The sequence below is a fragment of the Triticum urartu genome, chromosome 1A, assembly GCF_056163025.1.
Source record: "Triticum urartu cultivar PI428250 chromosome 1A, HENAU_Tu73, whole genome shotgun sequence".
NCBI classification, from domain to species: domain Eukaryota; kingdom Viridiplantae; phylum Streptophyta; class Magnoliopsida; order Poales; family Poaceae; genus Triticum; species Triticum urartu.
The window spans coordinates 488,140,261-488,158,097 of record NC_141873.1 but is presented as its reverse complement, the minus strand read 5'-3'; the positions used below and the strand labels follow the sequence as shown (position 1 = coordinate 488,158,097).

The 17,837-nt window shown below is 43.4% G+C and overlaps 5 protein-coding genes across 6 annotated transcripts; 2 read left to right on the top strand and 3 right to left on the bottom strand.

Moving 5' to 3' along the window:
• The first annotated feature begins 2,594 nt into the window (after positions 1-2,594).
• LOC147991852 (uncharacterized) lies at positions 2,595-3,466 on the top strand. The gene has a single exon (XM_087526502.1). The coding sequence runs from the start codon at positions 2,687-2,689 to the stop codon at positions 3,248-3,250; it is 564 nt and encodes a 187-aa protein (XP_087382628.1). The 5' UTR covers positions 2,595-2,686; the 3' UTR covers positions 3,251-3,466.
• A 109-nt stretch (positions 3,467-3,575) lies between these two features.
• Positions 3,576-7,681, bottom strand: LOC125536121 (uncharacterized). The gene is made up of 3 exons (XM_048699274.2): positions 6,414-7,681; positions 4,925-5,041; positions 3,576-4,280 (listed from the first exon to the last, which is right to left on the bottom strand). Exons 1-2 carry the CDS (start codon positions 7,594-7,596, stop codon positions 4,950-4,952), a joined length of 1,275 nt encoding a protein of 424 aa, XP_048555231.2. The 5' UTR covers positions 7,597-7,681; the 3' UTR covers positions 3,576-4,280; positions 4,925-4,949.
• A 2,419-nt stretch (positions 7,682-10,100) lies between these two features.
• Positions 10,101-11,313, bottom strand: LOC147991851 (uncharacterized). Its single transcript, XM_087538842.1, has 2 exons — positions 11,198-11,313; positions 10,101-10,749 (listed from the first exon to the last, which is right to left on the bottom strand). Exons 1-2 carry the CDS (start codon positions 11,311-11,313, stop codon positions 10,101-10,103), a joined length of 765 nt encoding a protein of 254 aa, XP_087394968.1.
• Positions 11,314-11,549: 236 nt separating this feature from the next.
• On the top strand, positions 11,550-13,528 carry LOC147991850 (uncharacterized). Its single transcript, XM_087526501.1, has one exon. It carries the CDS (start codon positions 12,224-12,226, stop codon positions 13,334-13,336), a length of 1,113 nt encoding a protein of 370 aa, XP_087382627.1. The 5' UTR covers positions 11,550-12,223; the 3' UTR covers positions 13,337-13,528.
• A 1,221-nt stretch (positions 13,529-14,749) lies between these two features.
• LOC125521260 (uncharacterized) lies at positions 14,750-17,201 on the bottom strand. 2 transcript variants are annotated; one of them, XR_007289129.2, is made up of 3 exons: positions 16,969-17,201; positions 15,269-16,862; positions 14,750-15,167 (listed from the first exon to the last, which is right to left on the bottom strand). XR_007289129.2 is itself a non-coding variant. In XM_048686328.2 (2 exons), the coding sequence occupies exons 1-2, from the start codon at positions 17,081-17,083 to the stop codon at positions 16,411-16,413; spliced, it is 567 nt and encodes a 188-aa protein (XP_048542285.1). In that variant the 5' UTR covers positions 17,084-17,201; the 3' UTR covers positions 14,750-16,410. The 2 variants fall into 2 exon arrangements, 1 of the variants encoding a protein (XP_048542285.1); XM_048686328.2 differs by having other exon boundaries at positions 14,750-16,862.
• Positions 17,202-17,837: the final 636 nt, after the last annotated feature.

Here is a 17,837-nt window from a genome sequence, read left to right as displayed (position 1 = left end):
ATGGTGAACAATATTTTTCTATGTCCACATGCCATCCACTACTACATTTGGACATTTTCTAAATAGAAATGCAATAGCGAACCAACCTGTGGTTGAATGGTTAGAGGAACTGTGGTATCTCCAGCCCTCCAGGGTTCAAATCCTGGTGCTTGCATTTATTTCTGGATTTATTTCAGGATTTCCGGCGATGCGCATTCAGTGGGAGGAGACGTTCCCGTCGATGACGAGGTGCCTACGGTGACTTCGTAAATCTTAAGATAATATGCCGGCTCAGTCGTTCGGTGGTGCTCATAGGGATAGGGTGTGCGTGTGTGCGTTCATAGGGGTGAGTGTATGCGCGTGCATATGAGCGCTTGTGTCTGTACTGATGTTAAAAAATATATTAAAAATGCAATAAAAAAGTTGAGAATAAAGCGTAAAATGAGAAAAATATAGAACTGAAAGAAAATGGAAAAGAAGAAAAAAAACATACTCAAGTGAGCTAGATGAGTCTAATTCTCGTTTAGATCAGAGATAGCAACGCCCATAAACTAATGCTACACATTGATTTTAAGAATTTATTTATTGGTCTCTACAGGTTGCTGCATAATGATACACGTTAATGTTTTTTTTTTGCTTTTCTTTTGTCTTCTTTATCTGGGTTCTATTTTTGTTGTTTCTACACCGCGCCTAACTACACTTGCATGACTGCCATGATGTGTGCAATAGTGTGTCCACATGTCATCCACTACTGCATTTGCATATTTTCTAAAATAGAAATGCAACAAGTTGAGAATAAAACCTAAAATGGGACAAAAAATGGTAAAAGTGAAAACACTGGAAAGGAGGAAAAAAATTATATACTCAAGTGGGCTAGATGAGATTTAATTCTCATTTAGATCGGAGATAGCCACACCCAAAAACTAATGCTACACATTAATTTTAAGGATTTATAGGGCTCTATAGGTTGCAGCATAATGATACACATTAATGTTTTTTTCATGTTTTCCTTTTCTAATGGATTACTTTATCTGGGTTTTTTTTTCACATCACGTGTAGATACACTTGCGCGACTTTCCAGTTGTGCACAAAAGTATGTCCACAGGCCGTCCACAACTGCATTTGCATATATAATTTAAAATAGAAATGCAATAAAAAGTCTAGAATAAAATGTAAAATGAGATAAATATAAATGTGAAAGAAAATGGGAAGAAGGAAAAAAATATATATATATTCAAGTGAGGTAGATGGGATTTAATTCTCATATAGATCGGAGATAGCCACACCCATAAACTAATGCTACACATTGATTATTAGGATTTATTGGGCTCTATAGGTTGCTGCATAATGATACACATTAATGATTTTTGTTCTTTTTTTTTCCTTTTCCACCGAATTATTTTATCTGGGTTCTATATTTTTCTCATGCCGCACATAACAACACTTGCACGACTGCCCGCTGATGTCCACAAGCCGTCTACAACTGCATTTGCATTTTTTAAATAGCTGAAAATAAAACGTAAGATGAGAAAAATATATAAGTGAAAGATAATGGAAAGGAGGGAAGAAAAATATATTCATGTGAACTAGATGAGATTTAATTCTCATTTAGATTAAAGAAATCCACACCCATAAACTAATGCTACACATTGATTTTAAGGATTTATTGGGCTCTATAGGTTACTGCATGGCGATATACATTAATGATTTTTCGCTTTTCTACTGATATCTGGGTTCTATTTATTGTTTTTCACACCGGGCGTAACTATGCTTGCATGACTGCCCAGCTGTGTGCAAAAATATGTCCACATGCCATCCACTACTACATTTGGAGATTTTCTAAATAAAAATGCAATAAAGAAGTCAAGAACAATGCGTGAAATGAGAAAAATATAGAACTGAAATAAAATGGAAAAGGAGGAAAGAAAAATATATACTCGAGTGGGCTTGATGAGGTTTAATTCTCATTTAGACGAGAGATAGCCACACCCATAAACTAATGCTACACACTTATTTTAAGGATTTATTGGGCTCTACAGGTTACTGTGCAATGATACAGATTAAAGTTATTTTTTCTTTTGCTCATTTTGTTCCGAATTAGTTTATTTGGGTTCTATTTAGTTTTACGCCGCATGTAACTATACTTGCATGACTGGCCGGCTGTGCGCAACAGTATGTCCACATGCCAGCCACTACTGTATTCGCGTATTTTCTAAAATAGTAATGCAATAAAAAAATCAAGAATAAAACATAAAATGGGGGAAATATAAAAGTGAAAAAAATGGAAGCAGGAAAGATAAATATGTACTCAAGTGAGCTACTTCCTCCGTTCGGAATTACTTCTCGCAGAAATGGATGTATCTAGACGTATTTTAGTTCTAGATACATCCATATCCGAGACAAATAATTCTGGACGGAGGGAGTAGATTAAGATTGATGCTACACATTTAATTCTCATTTAGATTAGAGATACTAGCCACACCCGAAAACTAATGCTACACATTGATATTAAAGATTCATTGGCTTCTACAGCTTGCTGCATAATGATACGCATTAATTGCTCTAGATATGCTGCATGTACAGTATATTTTCAGTTTGGCTACTACACTCCTTGGCAGGGCCGTTCTATAAAAGCCATCCTTGTGTTCCTTCCCATACACACAGAGGTTGCAGAGCGCGCATAGGTTTATACAGAGATCGAGCAAACATGAAGAACACACCAATCATCTGCGTCGTCGCGGTATCTCTCGGGGCCATCTCCTTGCTCTCCGGCAGCACCGACGCCAGCGCATGCGCCGGCGACCCGTCCATGTCCGTCGCCGACGCGTGCCACAAGACGAGCGCCTGGCAGGGCCAGCGCGAGCTGGAGCTCTGCCGGCAGACGCTGCGCGGCGCACGGGACGGCCTCACGGCCAGCGCCTACGGCGTCATCGCCGTGAGGGCCGCCCTCCAGTCGTCCGAGGCCACCGAGAGCGCCGGCAAGAAGCTGGCGCAGGACCCGAAGATCTCCGAGGACGCGCGGGCGGTGTACCAGAGCTGCGTGGACATGTACGGCTTTGCGCACGCGGACGTCGCCGCCATGGAAGGCGCGCTCAAGGCCTGCTCGCTCGCGGACTTCCGGAGCTTCTGGGAGGGCGCCCTCGCCTCGGTGGATCACTGCACGGGGAAGCTGCGGCTCGTCGACGGCGACGTGCTCCGCCGCACGGTCTCGGCGGACAGGGAGAGGATCTTGCTCGCTTTCATCCTGGGGGGGCTTTCTTTTCCAAAATAGTACTAGTACTAGTATGTTTGGATGTGGAGATATGGATTTTGGGTCGGTAATAATTCGGTGGTAACCTAGTGACATGCGGTGGTATTTGTAGTTGACTGGATTTGACTGAAAGGTGTTTCTTTAAAAAAAAACTAGTGGCAAAACCGCAAAATTGATTGAAACATGTCATCTTCTGGAATGCTGTAGCATTGTGTGCCTCTCACATTTATTTTTGATTCGAATCTGCTCGTATATTGAACTGAGCTGAGAATACATGGCGAAGGGTCTCCGTGGTTCTGCTCACCCTGACATGAAGCACAACGTGAGTCGGCATTTCGTCAAACCAACCATTGATAGGTGAAATTCCGGTCCGACTGAACATCGCTGAGGTGTTCCGAAGAAACTTTGGCAAATTCACGGGGTGAATTCGCACTCTTCGCTCAGGTCTCACGGATCGAGCCGGATTCGATGGTGGAAATTGATGAATCAGTGGTGGTGTAAGGGTGGCTTTGAATACCAAATGTTGGCAACCTTGTGCTTAATTAGTTCGCTCAATCATGTAGCAGCTCTCTATTCAACGGTTGCCTGCTAGAACCAGTAGTAAAATGGACAGTTTGGGGAGCACAGAGCAAGCATACAGGTTTGAGTCATGCCAGGGTTCCAAGTCTCCAAGGCCAGCAACACTTCAAGCATCTTAAACCCCTCCAACTCTCAACATTACAATGCCAAGGATTAAGCTAAACTCCAGATTCCGCAACGGCATACATGTAATAGCTGATGATAACAAGATCCCAGAACAGTCTAAGGCAAGACGCTAATAGCCCTAACATCACCTTCTAAAAGATACTGATCTATCCAAAGTTAAAAGGGCATTAACACTGAGCCATGTAAAAAAAGAAAACCAAAATATGCAAGACATCCATCAGATTTTGCACAGAGTGTGGTTGAACAAGTTGCAAACATGAGTCTCACAGCAGTCCCCAAAATGATCTGTCAGGAAACTACCACCCTACGCCTCCAAAACAACTCTGATCTGACAATTTAGAGATACCTGAAAAGCGAATTGTAAACATGAGTCTCACCAATCTCTTTGCAATAATGTTGAAAATGGATTAAACACTAGGGGCGTGTGAATAATCCTATGGAGGGAATGGGTGACATGAAATCAACTGCTTTTCCCCCCTTTTCTTCTTGAGCTCCATATAAGTAAAAGTAAACAGAAACATGAGTTCAGACATAAATAACAGCACAAGCACATTCGCATGATCCCATCCACATTGTTTTGGAACAGTTACAAAAATGAGATGCCATATGAACGCTGCAATATGCTATGTTTATTTTCTGTTGGGACAACAAATGAAGCAAGAAGGTTCACCATAATCTTTGGAACAGTTTAGCAAAGATCAGTTGCTGATAACATTTCACCATAATGAATGAAAATGGCTCATCATAACCAAAAATCTGGGCATCTGCTAACCTCAACTACCGTTATCACCGTGTTTTCACACTCTGAACTTTAAATTTGTAATAATAAATCGCTCAGGTGCATTAAAAACTAGTGTTACTCAATAGAATTGGCAGCTGGCAGACATGTGCATCAAATAGTACTTATTTTTCCAAATAACACACTGCTGACATTGCAAGAGAAATGGACTGTGATGGATAATACATGAAAGATAGGTTATGCGAAAGTACCAAGATAGGAATTAGATGGTACACTTCACTTCATCAGCTCTACTTCCACACACAAAGTCTCCTTTTTGACCATGTCAGGCGATGTCTCCCTTTTCACAGCGGTCTTCTTGCTCCAATCTTCAACCATTTAAACAAGAATAAACAGTCAATTACAATGTATACATTTCTCTGAATAGTATATATGGCTTGAAATGGCAGAACAGGTTACAGTAATTAGATGAATGACACGCATAAGTGTCGAATCAAAACAATAACAAAGAAAATACCATGTCCCCTACGCTGTTTTGATACACGATACGGGTGCAGTGACATGACACTTCCAAAAACAAGGGTACAGCAATCATCGGTCTGAAATGATAATACAAGGCGGTGTAGATCTCTAAGGAGCAGCATTAAAAGGGGTGGACATGCGGAAAGATGCCATCAAGCAGCCAGCAGCAATGGTCGGGGAGCATGTCCACATTGTGCATGAGAGGAAGGCTTGTATACATTATGAAGCATGTTTCAAATATTTAAACATCGACATGATTCAGATACTGAGCAATACATAATGGAATCTTTGGTATAGGATGCAGCAGGTATGACAACTCACTGAAGTATCAGGGAAACCTTTACCTACCAACACAAGTTAATAGGCTGATATTTTCTCCATATTTTTATCGAAAAGGAAGTTAAACCCCCTGGCCTCTGCATCATTGGATGTACACAGCCGAGAAAAATAAGAAATGTAACACAAATAGACAGTCACAAGTGGCATGAGCTGTGCCTGCCACTAGGATGATCTTGGCCCATTCTGATGGGGTTTAAAAGGCAGCTAAATAAGAAGGTACAAATGAACAGACTAGAACAGATTCAGCCTTTCTATTAACTTGGCTGCACTTCTCCCTTCTTACTATTTATTTTTTTACGGCAATGTCCCTATCTATTTAGCAATGGTGGACTACAATAGAAAGGCAACAATTACTATTGTTCCTTCAATTCAGCCAATTTACAACAAAATTATACTCCATCCGTCCCAAAATAAGTGTCTCAACTTCTCAACTTTGTACTAACCTTAGTACAAAGTTGTACTAAGGTTAAGACACTTATTTTGGGAAGGAGGGAGTAGTACAATTTATATACAGAGGACCCTACATAAGCTTCCAAGCACACAATTTCAGAAGATGTGTTAAAACAAAAAATGTGCCCACAATCTGACAATTGTATAGTATACTCTATTCTTCCTTGCTTGGATGCACTTCCCCTCTTATATCTAGTTGTAGTTGACCACAATAGAAAGGGAGCACTACACAGTTCCTCAAAAACATTTCAATTTACTCCCAAATTCTAGCACACTTTGTATACTCAGAGCAGAGGACTGCAAGCACATAATTTCAGAAGATACTGTGAAAGGCGCCTAATTTAACAATTGCAGAGTATACTCATCTTCACCACTTCCATATATAGGTCAATCAAACAACTAATCAAGGAGATGAGAGTGTTAGTATACCTGCAGAGGGAATCTGGCTTGATTCCAGCCATGTCGGGAGCACACATGGTAGGATGGGGACACTGGGTATAGCTAGACGAGAGCTCCCTGTTATCTTCTCCTTCTCCATGTCCACGCCAAGAAGCTGGTTGCCGCACACAAGGTACACAACATGGCTGTTCAGTGGGTCAATTGCGCCAATCGCCGGCATCTCCTTCAAGGGTTCATCATCCCAAACTGTGGTAAACGCCACCTCGTGGTCCAGCGTCCAGGAGCTGACCACGTAGGGCTTCTCTTTGGACACCTCGATGTAGCGCAGCTTCCCCTCGCTCTCCCCCATGCGCCGGTAGCGCGCGAGTTTCCTCATGAACACCACGCCTTCGAGGTCAGGTAGCACGCTCCCTCTGGGCAGCTCCACGAACCGGAGCTCCGGCCTCTCGCTGAGCGGGTCCGCCGAGATGGCGCCCCAGCTCTCGGCGATCCACCACAAGCGGTCGCCGAAGGGCACCACGGCGCTGTCGATGTGCATCCGCCGACCGGCCGGCAATGGGGAGGGCAAGCCCGCCATTTTTTCCCACTTCCCCGTCTCCGAGAGAAACCGCCGAAAGACGAAGCCCTCCTCCTCCCTGCCGCTGCCGCCGATGGTAAACATCTCGGCTACCGCATACCTGTCAGGGGGTCCGTGCCCGCCCTGGGACTGGGTGAGGAGGCCGAGGTGCTGGTACATGGTGGTCCTCTTGGTGCCGTCGAGGTCCGGGAGGCGGTAGAGCTCGCCGCTGAGCGGGTTGAGGACGAAGCGCGTGACATCCGGGTTGATGTCCATGCCGGTGAAGAAGGACATGTCGCGGATCGCGCAGAGCATCGACTCGCCGGTGGCGGGGACGTCGAACTGGAAGCGGGACTCCCAGAAGCGCACGAGGAGGAGGCCGTGGCTGCTGGTGGCGGCGACGTGGCCCGGGACGGAGCCGTACACGCCGGTGGCGGGGTCGGGGAGGGGCCGCGGGTGGATGAAGTGGGCGGGGACGGTGAGGTTGGTGACGAACGGGGGCGCGTCGAGGTGCAGGGTCGCGCCCGGCGCCGGCGCGCCTGACTTGTCGACGTTGGTGAGCTGGATGAGGGCCCACGGGGGCCGCGAGGCGGCCGAGGACGAGGAGAGGGAGCGGCGGAGTCCGCCCGCGGCGGCGCCGGAGAGGCGGCGGAGCATTCTGCGTGTGGCGAGGAGGATTTTGCTGCGGCTTTTGGTTCACAGGAGGACTGCTGTGGACTGGTTCCAGCGAGGGGAATGCCCTGTGGCGTGTGGGCTGGTGGTGTTCTCCTGTCCTACTTTTGAGTTTTGACCCGGCTGTCTGCTCCAATTCGCCACCCCCTCTGCTTCTGCAGCAGCTTGAGTGATAAACGTCCATTCCTTTTGATTTATCAAAATGTAAGATGTTTTCTGACATTATGATAATGTGGAAAACGGTCTTATATTTGATTTGATAGCGAAGGAGTATAATATAAGCACGTGAGGAAATGTTGGGAGTAAAGATTTTGTGGGAGGTGTTAAAAAATGATTTTGTGGGAGGATGTCTTTTGATTTACACACATGAGAGGAAATATCTTCAAAGTAGAAATATTTTGTTTTCATACACATTTGCCTAGCTATAGGTGAAAACCTATGTTCCTCAATAATCATGGATTACAATTACGATGACAAACTAGGACGACATCATCAGAACGATACAAGTTAAATGGTCTCTCACAAGGTAATGAATCTTAGAAAGCGTGAAGGTGTAGCATGAGCGATCATCGTGGTTCCTTGACACCACTATGGCACTGCCACATCCTTGCAACAATTCGATTTGATGGTTGTAGAATTTGTGGCTTTCATAATGAGTGTTGACCTGGCCTTCATCAAGTTTTTGTCATTTCTCGGTTATTTCTAACCCTAATCCTTCGAGAGAGAGAAAAACTTGTTTTTTAATTGTTTGGAAGGAAAAAAACACATATGGAAGGGAATCAAGGTGCATTACTCCAAACTGAGCCAAATGGAACAAGTTCCATGTAAGTGATTCATCATCAGGCCCACCAAAGCTCAAGAAGGCCAACCATACTTCCACTCGTATAGGCAGTCGTATGAGGATCTAGTGGCACCCCCTCAATTACAGGAGCAACTCCCTTTTGAACACAATACAATCGAAGTCACTCACATACACGAGCATACACTTATTTCTACGAACGCACGCACGCACACCCTACCCTATGAGCACCTCTGAGAGACTGATCCGACATAACATTTTGAGATTTTATGAAGTCACCGCAAGCACCTCGCAGTTGACGGGAACGTCTCCTCCCCGGAAGTCCAAAATAAATCTAGGAATTCGTAAAGAGCATCACATCACCAGAGAGACCTAGCCGCCGCTAATGCATCCAGAGAGAGAAGATATCCGGAGAAGAAGAACCACCGGTGATCATTCTAGTTTTGTTCATCACCTCCATACTCATTTTTATTTCATCACTGCCATTGTAAGAGGAATTCCAAGTTGTAAGATTAGTGTATATAACTCTATTCATACTCATCTAGAGATTGAGACTTGTTTAATCATTCATCTTATTATGGATCTTTACGGTATTATCGATATGATTTTCATAGATTTATTCTCTATGATGATTGGTTATTCTCTTCCGATGTGTGAGCTATTCCCCTGGGCATGGGAGATGCATGTAGGTGAATGGTAAGATTCATTTGTGCCTATCTTATATGTTGTCATTCGTATTTGTAGTCTTATTATTTGTCTAGTAAGTTGCTATACTATGGTGAACGCTATGCGTGTTGTCCAATTTAAGGGCCCAGACAACATGATCTAAAGATCTAAACATGTAACACATATTGTTTAGAGAGTCTGCGCCCTCCAACGCAACATGTGTAGACATTTATGAGGACCGAAGACAATATGAGATAACGGTTATCTACCGAATGTAATGCATGGTTCCAGTTTAACTACCTTAATTATGGAGATGACCACGTTGTGGCAACGTCAAAGCAGGACTATAGTGTGGAATACAATCCCACGAGGAGGAGTTCCATAAATCTAGGGTGATCCGCCTGTAGAACAGCCAAATGAAATATTAAACTCATGATGCAAGGTAACTGGGATTACCACTGAAGTGACACACTTGAGGTATAACATGATCTGAAATCTCTCTGCACCTAATTTCTCAACTGCAAAAGAACACTTTTATTTCAAGTCTTTAGTTTACGCTCTTTGCTTCCAAGTCGTTATTATTTTTGTTGCAACCATCTCATCATATTCACTAATCTGGTTTATTAGACTCTTGGAACACTAATAGCTTCTACAGAATCACAAGGAGTTACTTCACATAAGAGCTATGACAACTTGTGTGTGACAGAAACGTTGCTCATAAGTACTCTCCTCCACTCTTAGTCGGGACGATAACTATTTTAGGTTACTTACACGGAAGTTCTACACCATCATGTGTGGCTTACAGGTCATCAAGTATTTTTCGTGCACTGTTGCTAGGCAGTGAAGTGCAGAGTATTTGTTTCATAACTGTTCTAAGGTGTTGTTATTGTAGATACTTCCTATTACCGACATGGGTTCTACTCCTTCTAGGAAGACTTATTTGCCAGATTATATTCAACATTTTCCACTAGAGCTTCAGGATTCATTATTAGAAAAATACCAAAATATCAAACTACTAAGATGCTTATTGTGGTGCATATTGTGCTGCAGCTAGTGGTGCTTCTTGTGGTGCATATTGTGCTGCAGCTGGTGGTGCTTCCTGTGGTGCGGCTGCTTGTTGTCCTGCAGCTCTACCAAGTTCTAGGCACTTCCTTTTGGTGTGGCCAGGCTCATTGCACACACTACAGTGCCCAATTATGCCATGCTTGCTAAGCCTTGTGCCACCTTCCTCCTCTAGTGGACTTTTCCTTCTCCTTTTACTAGGCCTACCAACTTGTTTGTCAAATTTAGGTGGCCTCATTTCAGGACCATTCATTTTCTTCCACATTTTGGGATCACTACATGGCATTATGGCCCCACCATAAGCTGCTCTGAATGCATCTAAGCTGTAGCACTTGTGGACTGCTGATTCCGGCTTTATCCTTTCATGCCTAAAAGCTGCACAAGCATGTCTACAGGGGATTCCTGATAGCTGCCAGGCCCTACATGTGCACTCCATTTTGTCTACGCGCACCTTATATTCACCACGCAAACCATTTACTTTGAAAAGATTTTCCGCAGACGGAAGAGCTCCATAATTGGTTGCAAAGTCAATGTTTTTGGCCAGCTTTTTCCTAATTTTGGGACAAATGTTGCCACACATTTCTTCTAGTTCCTTCCTCTTGCTAAAATACCTATAGTTTAAAAAACCGTACCGGATCGGCGGTCGGACCGGAAAAAACCGGAACCAGGATCACATCGGGTTTTTAAGCTCAGCAGACCGTTCGTGCAATCGGACCGGAAAAAACTGGATGAACCGGCTGGTTTTTGGGAAAACCGATGAACCGGGCGGTTTACAAAGAACCGTCCGGTTCGATGTTGATTCCAGAAAATCCCCTGGATCGACTTATTTTATGCAGAGAAGGTGGGGGTAGAAAGGGAAAAGGGAAAATATCCCTCTTTTGCTAGGGTTTCCACTGAATCTGGAGAGGCATTCCTCGAATTTGAGCCGCCACCTCTCTCTCTGGCGTCTGGCTGGCCCCGCCGCCCCCATCCGCCCCTACCCTTGCATGGCGTCGTGGCGCGCCGACGCCGCCTCTCCCTCTCGGCCTCCTCATTGCGGCAGCAGCAGGGCAGTAGCACGAGCCCGCGCCACCACCCGTCGTCCCGCGCCGCGCCGCCGCCACGCCCTGACGACCAACTCTGGTATGAACAGAGCAATCCCCTCTCTTCTCTATCGGTCTTTCCCCAATCTCCATCCTTCTATTGTTTATTTCTAGGATCCATGACTCATGATATACTGGTTTGCAATTTGCTTGCTGTCATGACTCATGATATAGTCGGATTTGTATATTTGTTTGCTGATGCGAATTGTATATTTGTGCATTTCATTTGTGCATTGCAAGCTTCCACCAGTAGGATGGGTTCGTCCGAGACGCCCATGACAGGAACCGATGGTGGCACGGCCAACTCGTCATTTGAGGACCAATCTTCACAGGCACAAACAAAATCGAGAACCAAAGCAAAATCTGATCCATCATGGGCACATTGTGTTGACGTTCTTGATGAAGCAAACAAGAAGATGATCCGTTGCATGTATTGCAATGACCTGTTCAAAGGCGGTGGCATTCATCGTTTCAAGCGTCATTTAGCTGGAGAAAAAGGTGATGCGAAGGTATGCATGAAAGTTCCTGATGAGGTTAGATATGAAATGAAGCAAAGCATTGCAAACTTTGAGGAGAAGAAAAGGAAGTCACAAGATGTTGTTGTTCGCATATTGGAGGATTGTGTGGAAGTTTCAGCTGAGGATGTTGCTACTAGGGCCAAAAGAGGCAAACCAAATCAACCGGTTGTTCGTGTTCCTACCAAAAGCAAAGGACCGGACAGATTCTTCATGTCTAGAACCCTTCCAGGTGATCAACCAACATTGAAGAGTGTTATTCAATCTCAAGAAGCAGTAGAGAGAGTTGACTTGATTATAAACAAATGGTTTATTGATGCATCCATTCCTTTCAATGCAACAACTTCAAGATTTTATCAGCCCATGATTGATGCAATTGCTAGTGTTGGTTCTGGTTACAAAGGGCCAAGTATGTACAAAATGCGAGGTCCTTTGCTAGCAAAAAATGTTGAAAATACCAAGAAGTTTTCTGAGAGCTACCGTAAAGCATGGAAGGAGAGTGGCGCACCATTATGACTGATGGGTGGACTGATAAGAAGAAAAGAACTCTCATAAACTTTTTAGTCTATTGTCCAAAAGGTATGATCTTCCTCAAATCTGTTGATGCCATTGCTAGTTCCAAAACCGGTGATTTCTTGTCCAAATTATTCAGTGATGTTGTCCGTTTTGTTGGAGTAGAGAATGTGGTCCACTTTGTCACAGATAATGCCTCGAACATGGTTTTAGCTGGAAAGAAATTAGAGGCTGAATTTCCTTCACTTTATTGGTCTCCGTGTGCTACCCATTGCTTGAATTTGATCATGACTGATTTGGGAAAACTGCCACTAGTGCAATCAGCTGTAAATCATGCAACTAAAATCACTTGTTATTTGTATAACCATTGCTTTCCACTTTATCTTATGAGAAAGTTCACTAATGGAAGAGAGATACTTCGTCCAGCACCAACTCGATTTGCTACTAATTTTGTTGCATTGCAAAGTATCTATAAGCAAAAAGATGCTCTTCGTTCTATGGTTCTATCCAAAGAGTGGAAGTCGTCCTCAAATTCAAAGGAGCGAAAAGGTAAAAGGTTTGTTGACCATGTACTTGACCAACAGTTTTGGAAAGATTGTGCTTCGGTTTGCCAATTCTCGGAACCTTTAGTTCGTGTGCTAAGAATTGTTGATAGTGATGAAAGGCCAGCAATGGGGTATGTGTTTGGAGCATTACATGATGCCGTTAAGGAGATTGAGAAGAGGTTTCAAAGAAAGAAAAGGGACATTCAGCAACCTGTTCTTAAAATTATAGAGGATAAGTGGGATAAGCACTTGAATAAAAATCTGCATGCAGCTGGATTTTGGTTTAATCCAGTCAACCAATACGATGAAGAGCTTATGTCAAAGTACCATACCAGTACCTCTGGAGTTATAGATGCTATTGAGAGGTATGCATCAAATGATGCAGATTTGCGTAAAGCTTTGACACGAGAGATGAAGATTTTCAGAGGTGCAGAAGATTATTTTGGTAGAGTGTCAGCCATTACTGACCGAGCTACAATGCTTCTTGGTATGTCTAATGCCTTCATCTTTTGTTATTCATTTTCCATTTTCAGCATTAAGTGATTTTGAAATATGCACGTGCTTTCTTTTCTCTAGATGAATGGTGGTCGAATTATGGTTGTAGTGCTCCAAACTTGCAAAAGCTTGCCATTCGTGTCTTGAGTCATACTTGTAGTGCTTCAGGATGTGAGAGAAATTGGAGTTTGTTTGAACATATTCACTCCAAAAAAAGAAATAGACTTGAGCATCAAAGAATGAATGATATTGCTTATGTGCACTACAACTCAAGGCTGGAGCAAAGTTGCTCTCTTTATGTTATCCCTACTACCTACTTTATTCTCTTTTTTGTATGTTGCACGGTTTATAATTTCATTGCATGTTTAGGTGTATGTCCCAAACTAGAAACTATGACCCAATTAGTTTGGAGGACATTGGCAAGTTTGATGAAAATTGGATTCTTGAAGATGATCCCATTGTACTAAGTGTGGAAGAAATAGAATTAATCCGCAAAGGATGTACACCACATGACAATGACAGCGAGATAAATTGCAATATGAATGGTAATGTTTCTATTCACTCACTTGGCCATTTTTCTGTTATTTACCCATTATTCCTGATTTTGAGCACATAAACTTCTATGGTGTAGATGATGATCTTGTGATTGAGGATGATGAGGAGGACAATGACATGGATGGTGCAAATGACCATACAAACATCCCAACAGCCGACGAGGGTGCAAATGACAGACATGATGATGAGGACAATGATATGGATGATGACGCACCACGTGGACCGAGTACGATTGATTGGAACTTCCAATATCGTTAATTCCTATTCTGCCTTCATGCTTGTTGGCTGTTGCTATTTGTCTATGAGAAAGACTATGTTTTATTTGATGTGTGAGAGTTGAGAGTTGAGACTATGTTTGGGAGGTTGATACTATGTTTGACAGCTTCAGACCTTGGTTATTACCTTACCTCTTGTTGCTACTAAACTATGAGAGACTATGCATTATTATGAATTTATGATTTATGAGACTGAATTATGTTGCTGGCTTGGTACTATGTTGCTGATTGGCAATTTGGCATGTTGCTTCATTGCTTGCTTCCTGGTCATTCTGCTTACTGTTGCTACAAGATTTGAATCATGTATGATGTGAATACGTGATATAGGACAGTACAGTACTATATAGTCTATATTAGAGTTACAAAGTATCATGTATATGAATTACATATTAACATTTAGTTACTTGTTACTCTGTCAGGTGATTACACTTTGTTCCTTCTATTTATTGGTGTATTTATTAGTAAAAATATATTATTTTATTGCTTAAAAAACCGACAGTCGAACCGGTGAACCGGCGGTCTGACCGGTAAAAACCTAAACCAGCAGCCTTTCCGGTTCGATTTCCGGTTCAGTTTTTAAAACTGATCTTTGATCTTCTTCAGACTAGTAACTATTGGTAGTTCTCTAGCATCAAGTATGTACCTACAATTGCAATAAATTTCAGAGCAAGTAGTGTGTATCTAAACTGGTCTGCTATAGCTAGTGTTGAACAAGTAAATGCAAGTAATTTCACATTTACTAACATGTTGAACACTTCACATATGTTGTTCAGCAGCAAGTCACATTTGGGCAATTCCTCAAAGAATGCCTTGCACCACTGCCTTGGATCAATTGCATCCAAGTACTCAAATGCTGCAACATCCAATGCTTTCATCTCATCCATGTAAATCTGCCAGTCACACTGTCTTGTGGCTCTTGCAATTTGCCACAGCTTGTTCTTCAAGATATCACCTCGAAACCCATTTCTTGCAAAGTTTTGGTGCAAATGTCTTACACAAAATCTGTGTTGAGCTTCAGGCCATATTGCATTGACAACATTGATCAAACCCTACAAATGTACAACAAAAGTGGACAATATAAATGCACGGCACCCACAGTTGATAAATGCACAAACAAAAGATAAATACAAACAAAGGAGAAATACACAACCTTCTGCCTATCACTCATAAATGTCCATGGACTTGTGTTTTCTATGCCTAAATCATCTTTTAGTGCGTTAAGAAACAATTTCCATGTGACAGTATCTTCCACTTCGACTATAGCAATTGAAATGGGATAAATACAATCATTAGGGTCAACACCCACAGCTGCTAGCATCACTCCACCAAATCTGTTCTTAATATGGCACCCATCAATGCCTATAATGGGCCTACAACCTGCCAAAAAGCCCCTCTTGCATGCATCGAGTGACATTAACAGTTCTGAAACACTCCAACATTTGCATTGACAAACATTCTACTTCCTAGATTTGATCTTCTAATCTCAGCTGCAAAATCCCACAACAAATTGTACTGTGCCAGTTCATCCCCATGGATCTGCTTAAGTGCAATTCTTCTGGCCCTTTCTAGCTTGCTTCTACTTGCTGTCATGTTGAAATCCTGTTATATCATCCTAGCAAAGTTCTTCAGTGACATCTTGTCATCACATCTGAATTTTTCCACATAATGAGCTGCTAAATACCTTGCCGTGAACTGCTTTATCTTGAAATCTCTTTCACAATTGTGATGGCCTGCATATTTCTTCACAGTCCAAGCTTTAGACCTGCTGTCGGGTGCAGCATACAAGTACCAGGGACATTTTGGCTCACAGCAAGCCCTAATCCTTTGCAAATCATTCTTCTTGTAGTGTACACCTACCCTTTGCTGCACAATGTATTCTTGTATTGCTCCTCTAAGCTCTATCACTGACAAAAACACCATGCCAATTCTAAATTCCACTTGTCTCATATTCTCTGGCCTCCACCTTCTCAACTTCACTTTCTTCTTCATCTTCTTTCTACCTTGCTTGTCCACGACTTTCTACTTCTTCTGCTGAATCAACTGCTTCAACATCTGAATCTTGCAGCTCTTCCAAATCTTCATCTGTATCATAATCACTGTCCTGCTTCCATTTGGATTTCTTCTTCTTTTTTGCCTCAAATTTCTCATCTACCCATTCTTCAAACAAATCATCATCATCGGCAGCTATCTCATTGTCAGAATCAACCCAGTCTTCATCCAATTCACTATCACTGTCATCATCTGAACCATTGTGTGCTTCTTCTTCCAATTCAAGCTTCCTCGTACTTCTTCTCAGCTCATGCCCATTGCTATGTTGTTGCTGCCTAGCTGGAGACTTGCCACTACTTGCTGCTCGTACTTCCTCGAACTAGGAGAGCCACCAATCACGACATCATCAATTACAACAACATCATCAAAATTCATATCTTTGTGGTCCACAAAAATCTGAAAGTATTGAAATTTAGGAACAACAGCAATCATATGCATTGTGTCAACATCTCGGTCTATAATGCGGAGTCCTGATCCGAGATCCTTTCCAGGGAGAAGCCGGTACAAAGTATACTTATCCCGATCACGATAACCTAGCTGATCCATGAAATCTGTCAGCCACAGAGGTGACCAAGTATCTGCTTCACAGCCATCAAATCTTGCTTGCTTGCCATCAACATAGCTCTTCGCGGCCCCAAATCCACACAAAAAACCGCTATAATTGATTTCTACTGTGAATTCCTCCTCAAGCGGACCTAAATAGTACGCAAAATCGTCAGATTATGCCGCCAATTCGACCTACAAATGAACCGCCGTGATGTGGCTGCACGAATTGGGGATTTAGGGTTAGGGATTACTCACCATAGCGGGCAGGAGGATCGTTTGGTCGCCGGAGCTTCGGCCCCTTGCGAGCGGGCTCGTTCCTCGTGTTCTCCATGCCAGCCGTGGCCGCAGCTGCTCCATTGCCTCCGGTCATCACCGGAGTAGCAGCGCCGTCGCCAGGTCGCCTCCCGTGTCGCGAGACAGAAAGGTATCGATGATTCCACGGTGCGAAATAAGACAGAGCCGGTCGATCGGGGGCTAACTGCAAAGTTACACCGGAGCGGTCGTTAAGCTGTGCACGCCCCCCACGTCCGACGTGGCACGAGTCAACGCGGGTCAGACTTATTTAGGACCTGCGGTGAAGCATCTAAATAAGATTAGGACTTGGATGTTCCGTTTTAAAGAATTGGGACCAAACTGACGATGCGGGAAAAGAACTAGGACCGCCGATGCGGTTTCCTCAAAAAAAAGAAAAAGAAACATCCTAAATGGCGAGTAGTACTAGGGATCAGCCGAATGATAATTAAGCCTTTTCATCCGCCTCGCGTACCGTACGATCCAATCCAGCCAGCCGTACGATTTTTCCGTCGCTTGGGTGCATGGGGTGTTATCAACCACACAAAACCGATTTCTCTCACATGTCGCTTTCGCACACATGTACACGTACGCGATGCGGTGTATGAAGGTAGTTGCTCCTTGTGGGTTGCTTTCAACAGGAAGCAAAGCCAGCAAAGCAAAGATCACACTACTTGGCTTCATGACGAGTTTATCTGCCCCTTCGCAACGTCGAGTGCTGCATAGCAGCTCCGGCAACACCCACGAGCACGGCATCGCAGTGCTGACGTCGACCGACGAGCACGACGTCGTAGCACCGACAGTCACCGGCGAGTGTCACATCACAACGCTAC

What these genes read in the sequence shown, in the direction of transcription:
- LOC147991852 (XM_087526502.1), top strand. Translation starts at nt 2,687, where the DNA reads ATGAAGAACACACCAATCATCTGCGTCGTCGCGGTATCTCTCGGGGCC.
- LOC125536121 (XM_048699274.2), bottom strand. Translation starts at nt 7,596, where the DNA reads ATGCTCCGCCGCCTCTCCGGCGCCGCCGCGGGCGGACTCCGCCGCTCC. An exon ending in AAGCCAGATTCCCTCTGCAG is followed by an intron (nt 5,042 to 6,413) that starts GTATACTAACAC and finishes AAATGGTTGAAG; the next exon opens with ATTGGAGCAAGAAGACCGCT.
- LOC147991851 (XM_087538842.1), bottom strand. Translation starts at nt 11,313, where the DNA reads ATGGAGATTGGGGAAAGACCGATAGAGAAGAGAGGGGATTGCTCTGTT. An exon ending in ACGGGTGGTGGCGCGGGCTC is followed by an intron (nt 10,750 to 11,197) that starts GTGCTACTGCCC and finishes TTTAAACTATAG; the next exon opens with GTATTTTAGCAAGAGGAAGG.
- LOC147991850 (XM_087526501.1), top strand. Translation starts at nt 12,224, where the DNA reads ATGGAAGGAGAGTGGCGCACCATTATGACTGATGGGTGGACTGATAAG.
- LOC125521260 (XM_048686328.2), bottom strand. Translation starts at nt 17,083, where the DNA reads ATGACCGGAGGCAATGGAGCAGCTGCGGCCACGGCTGGCATGGAGAAC. An exon ending in CGATCCTCCTGCCCGCTATG is followed by an intron (nt 16,863 to 16,968) that starts GTGAGTAATCCC and finishes CGTACTATTTAG; the next exon opens with GTCCGCTTGAGGAGGAATTC.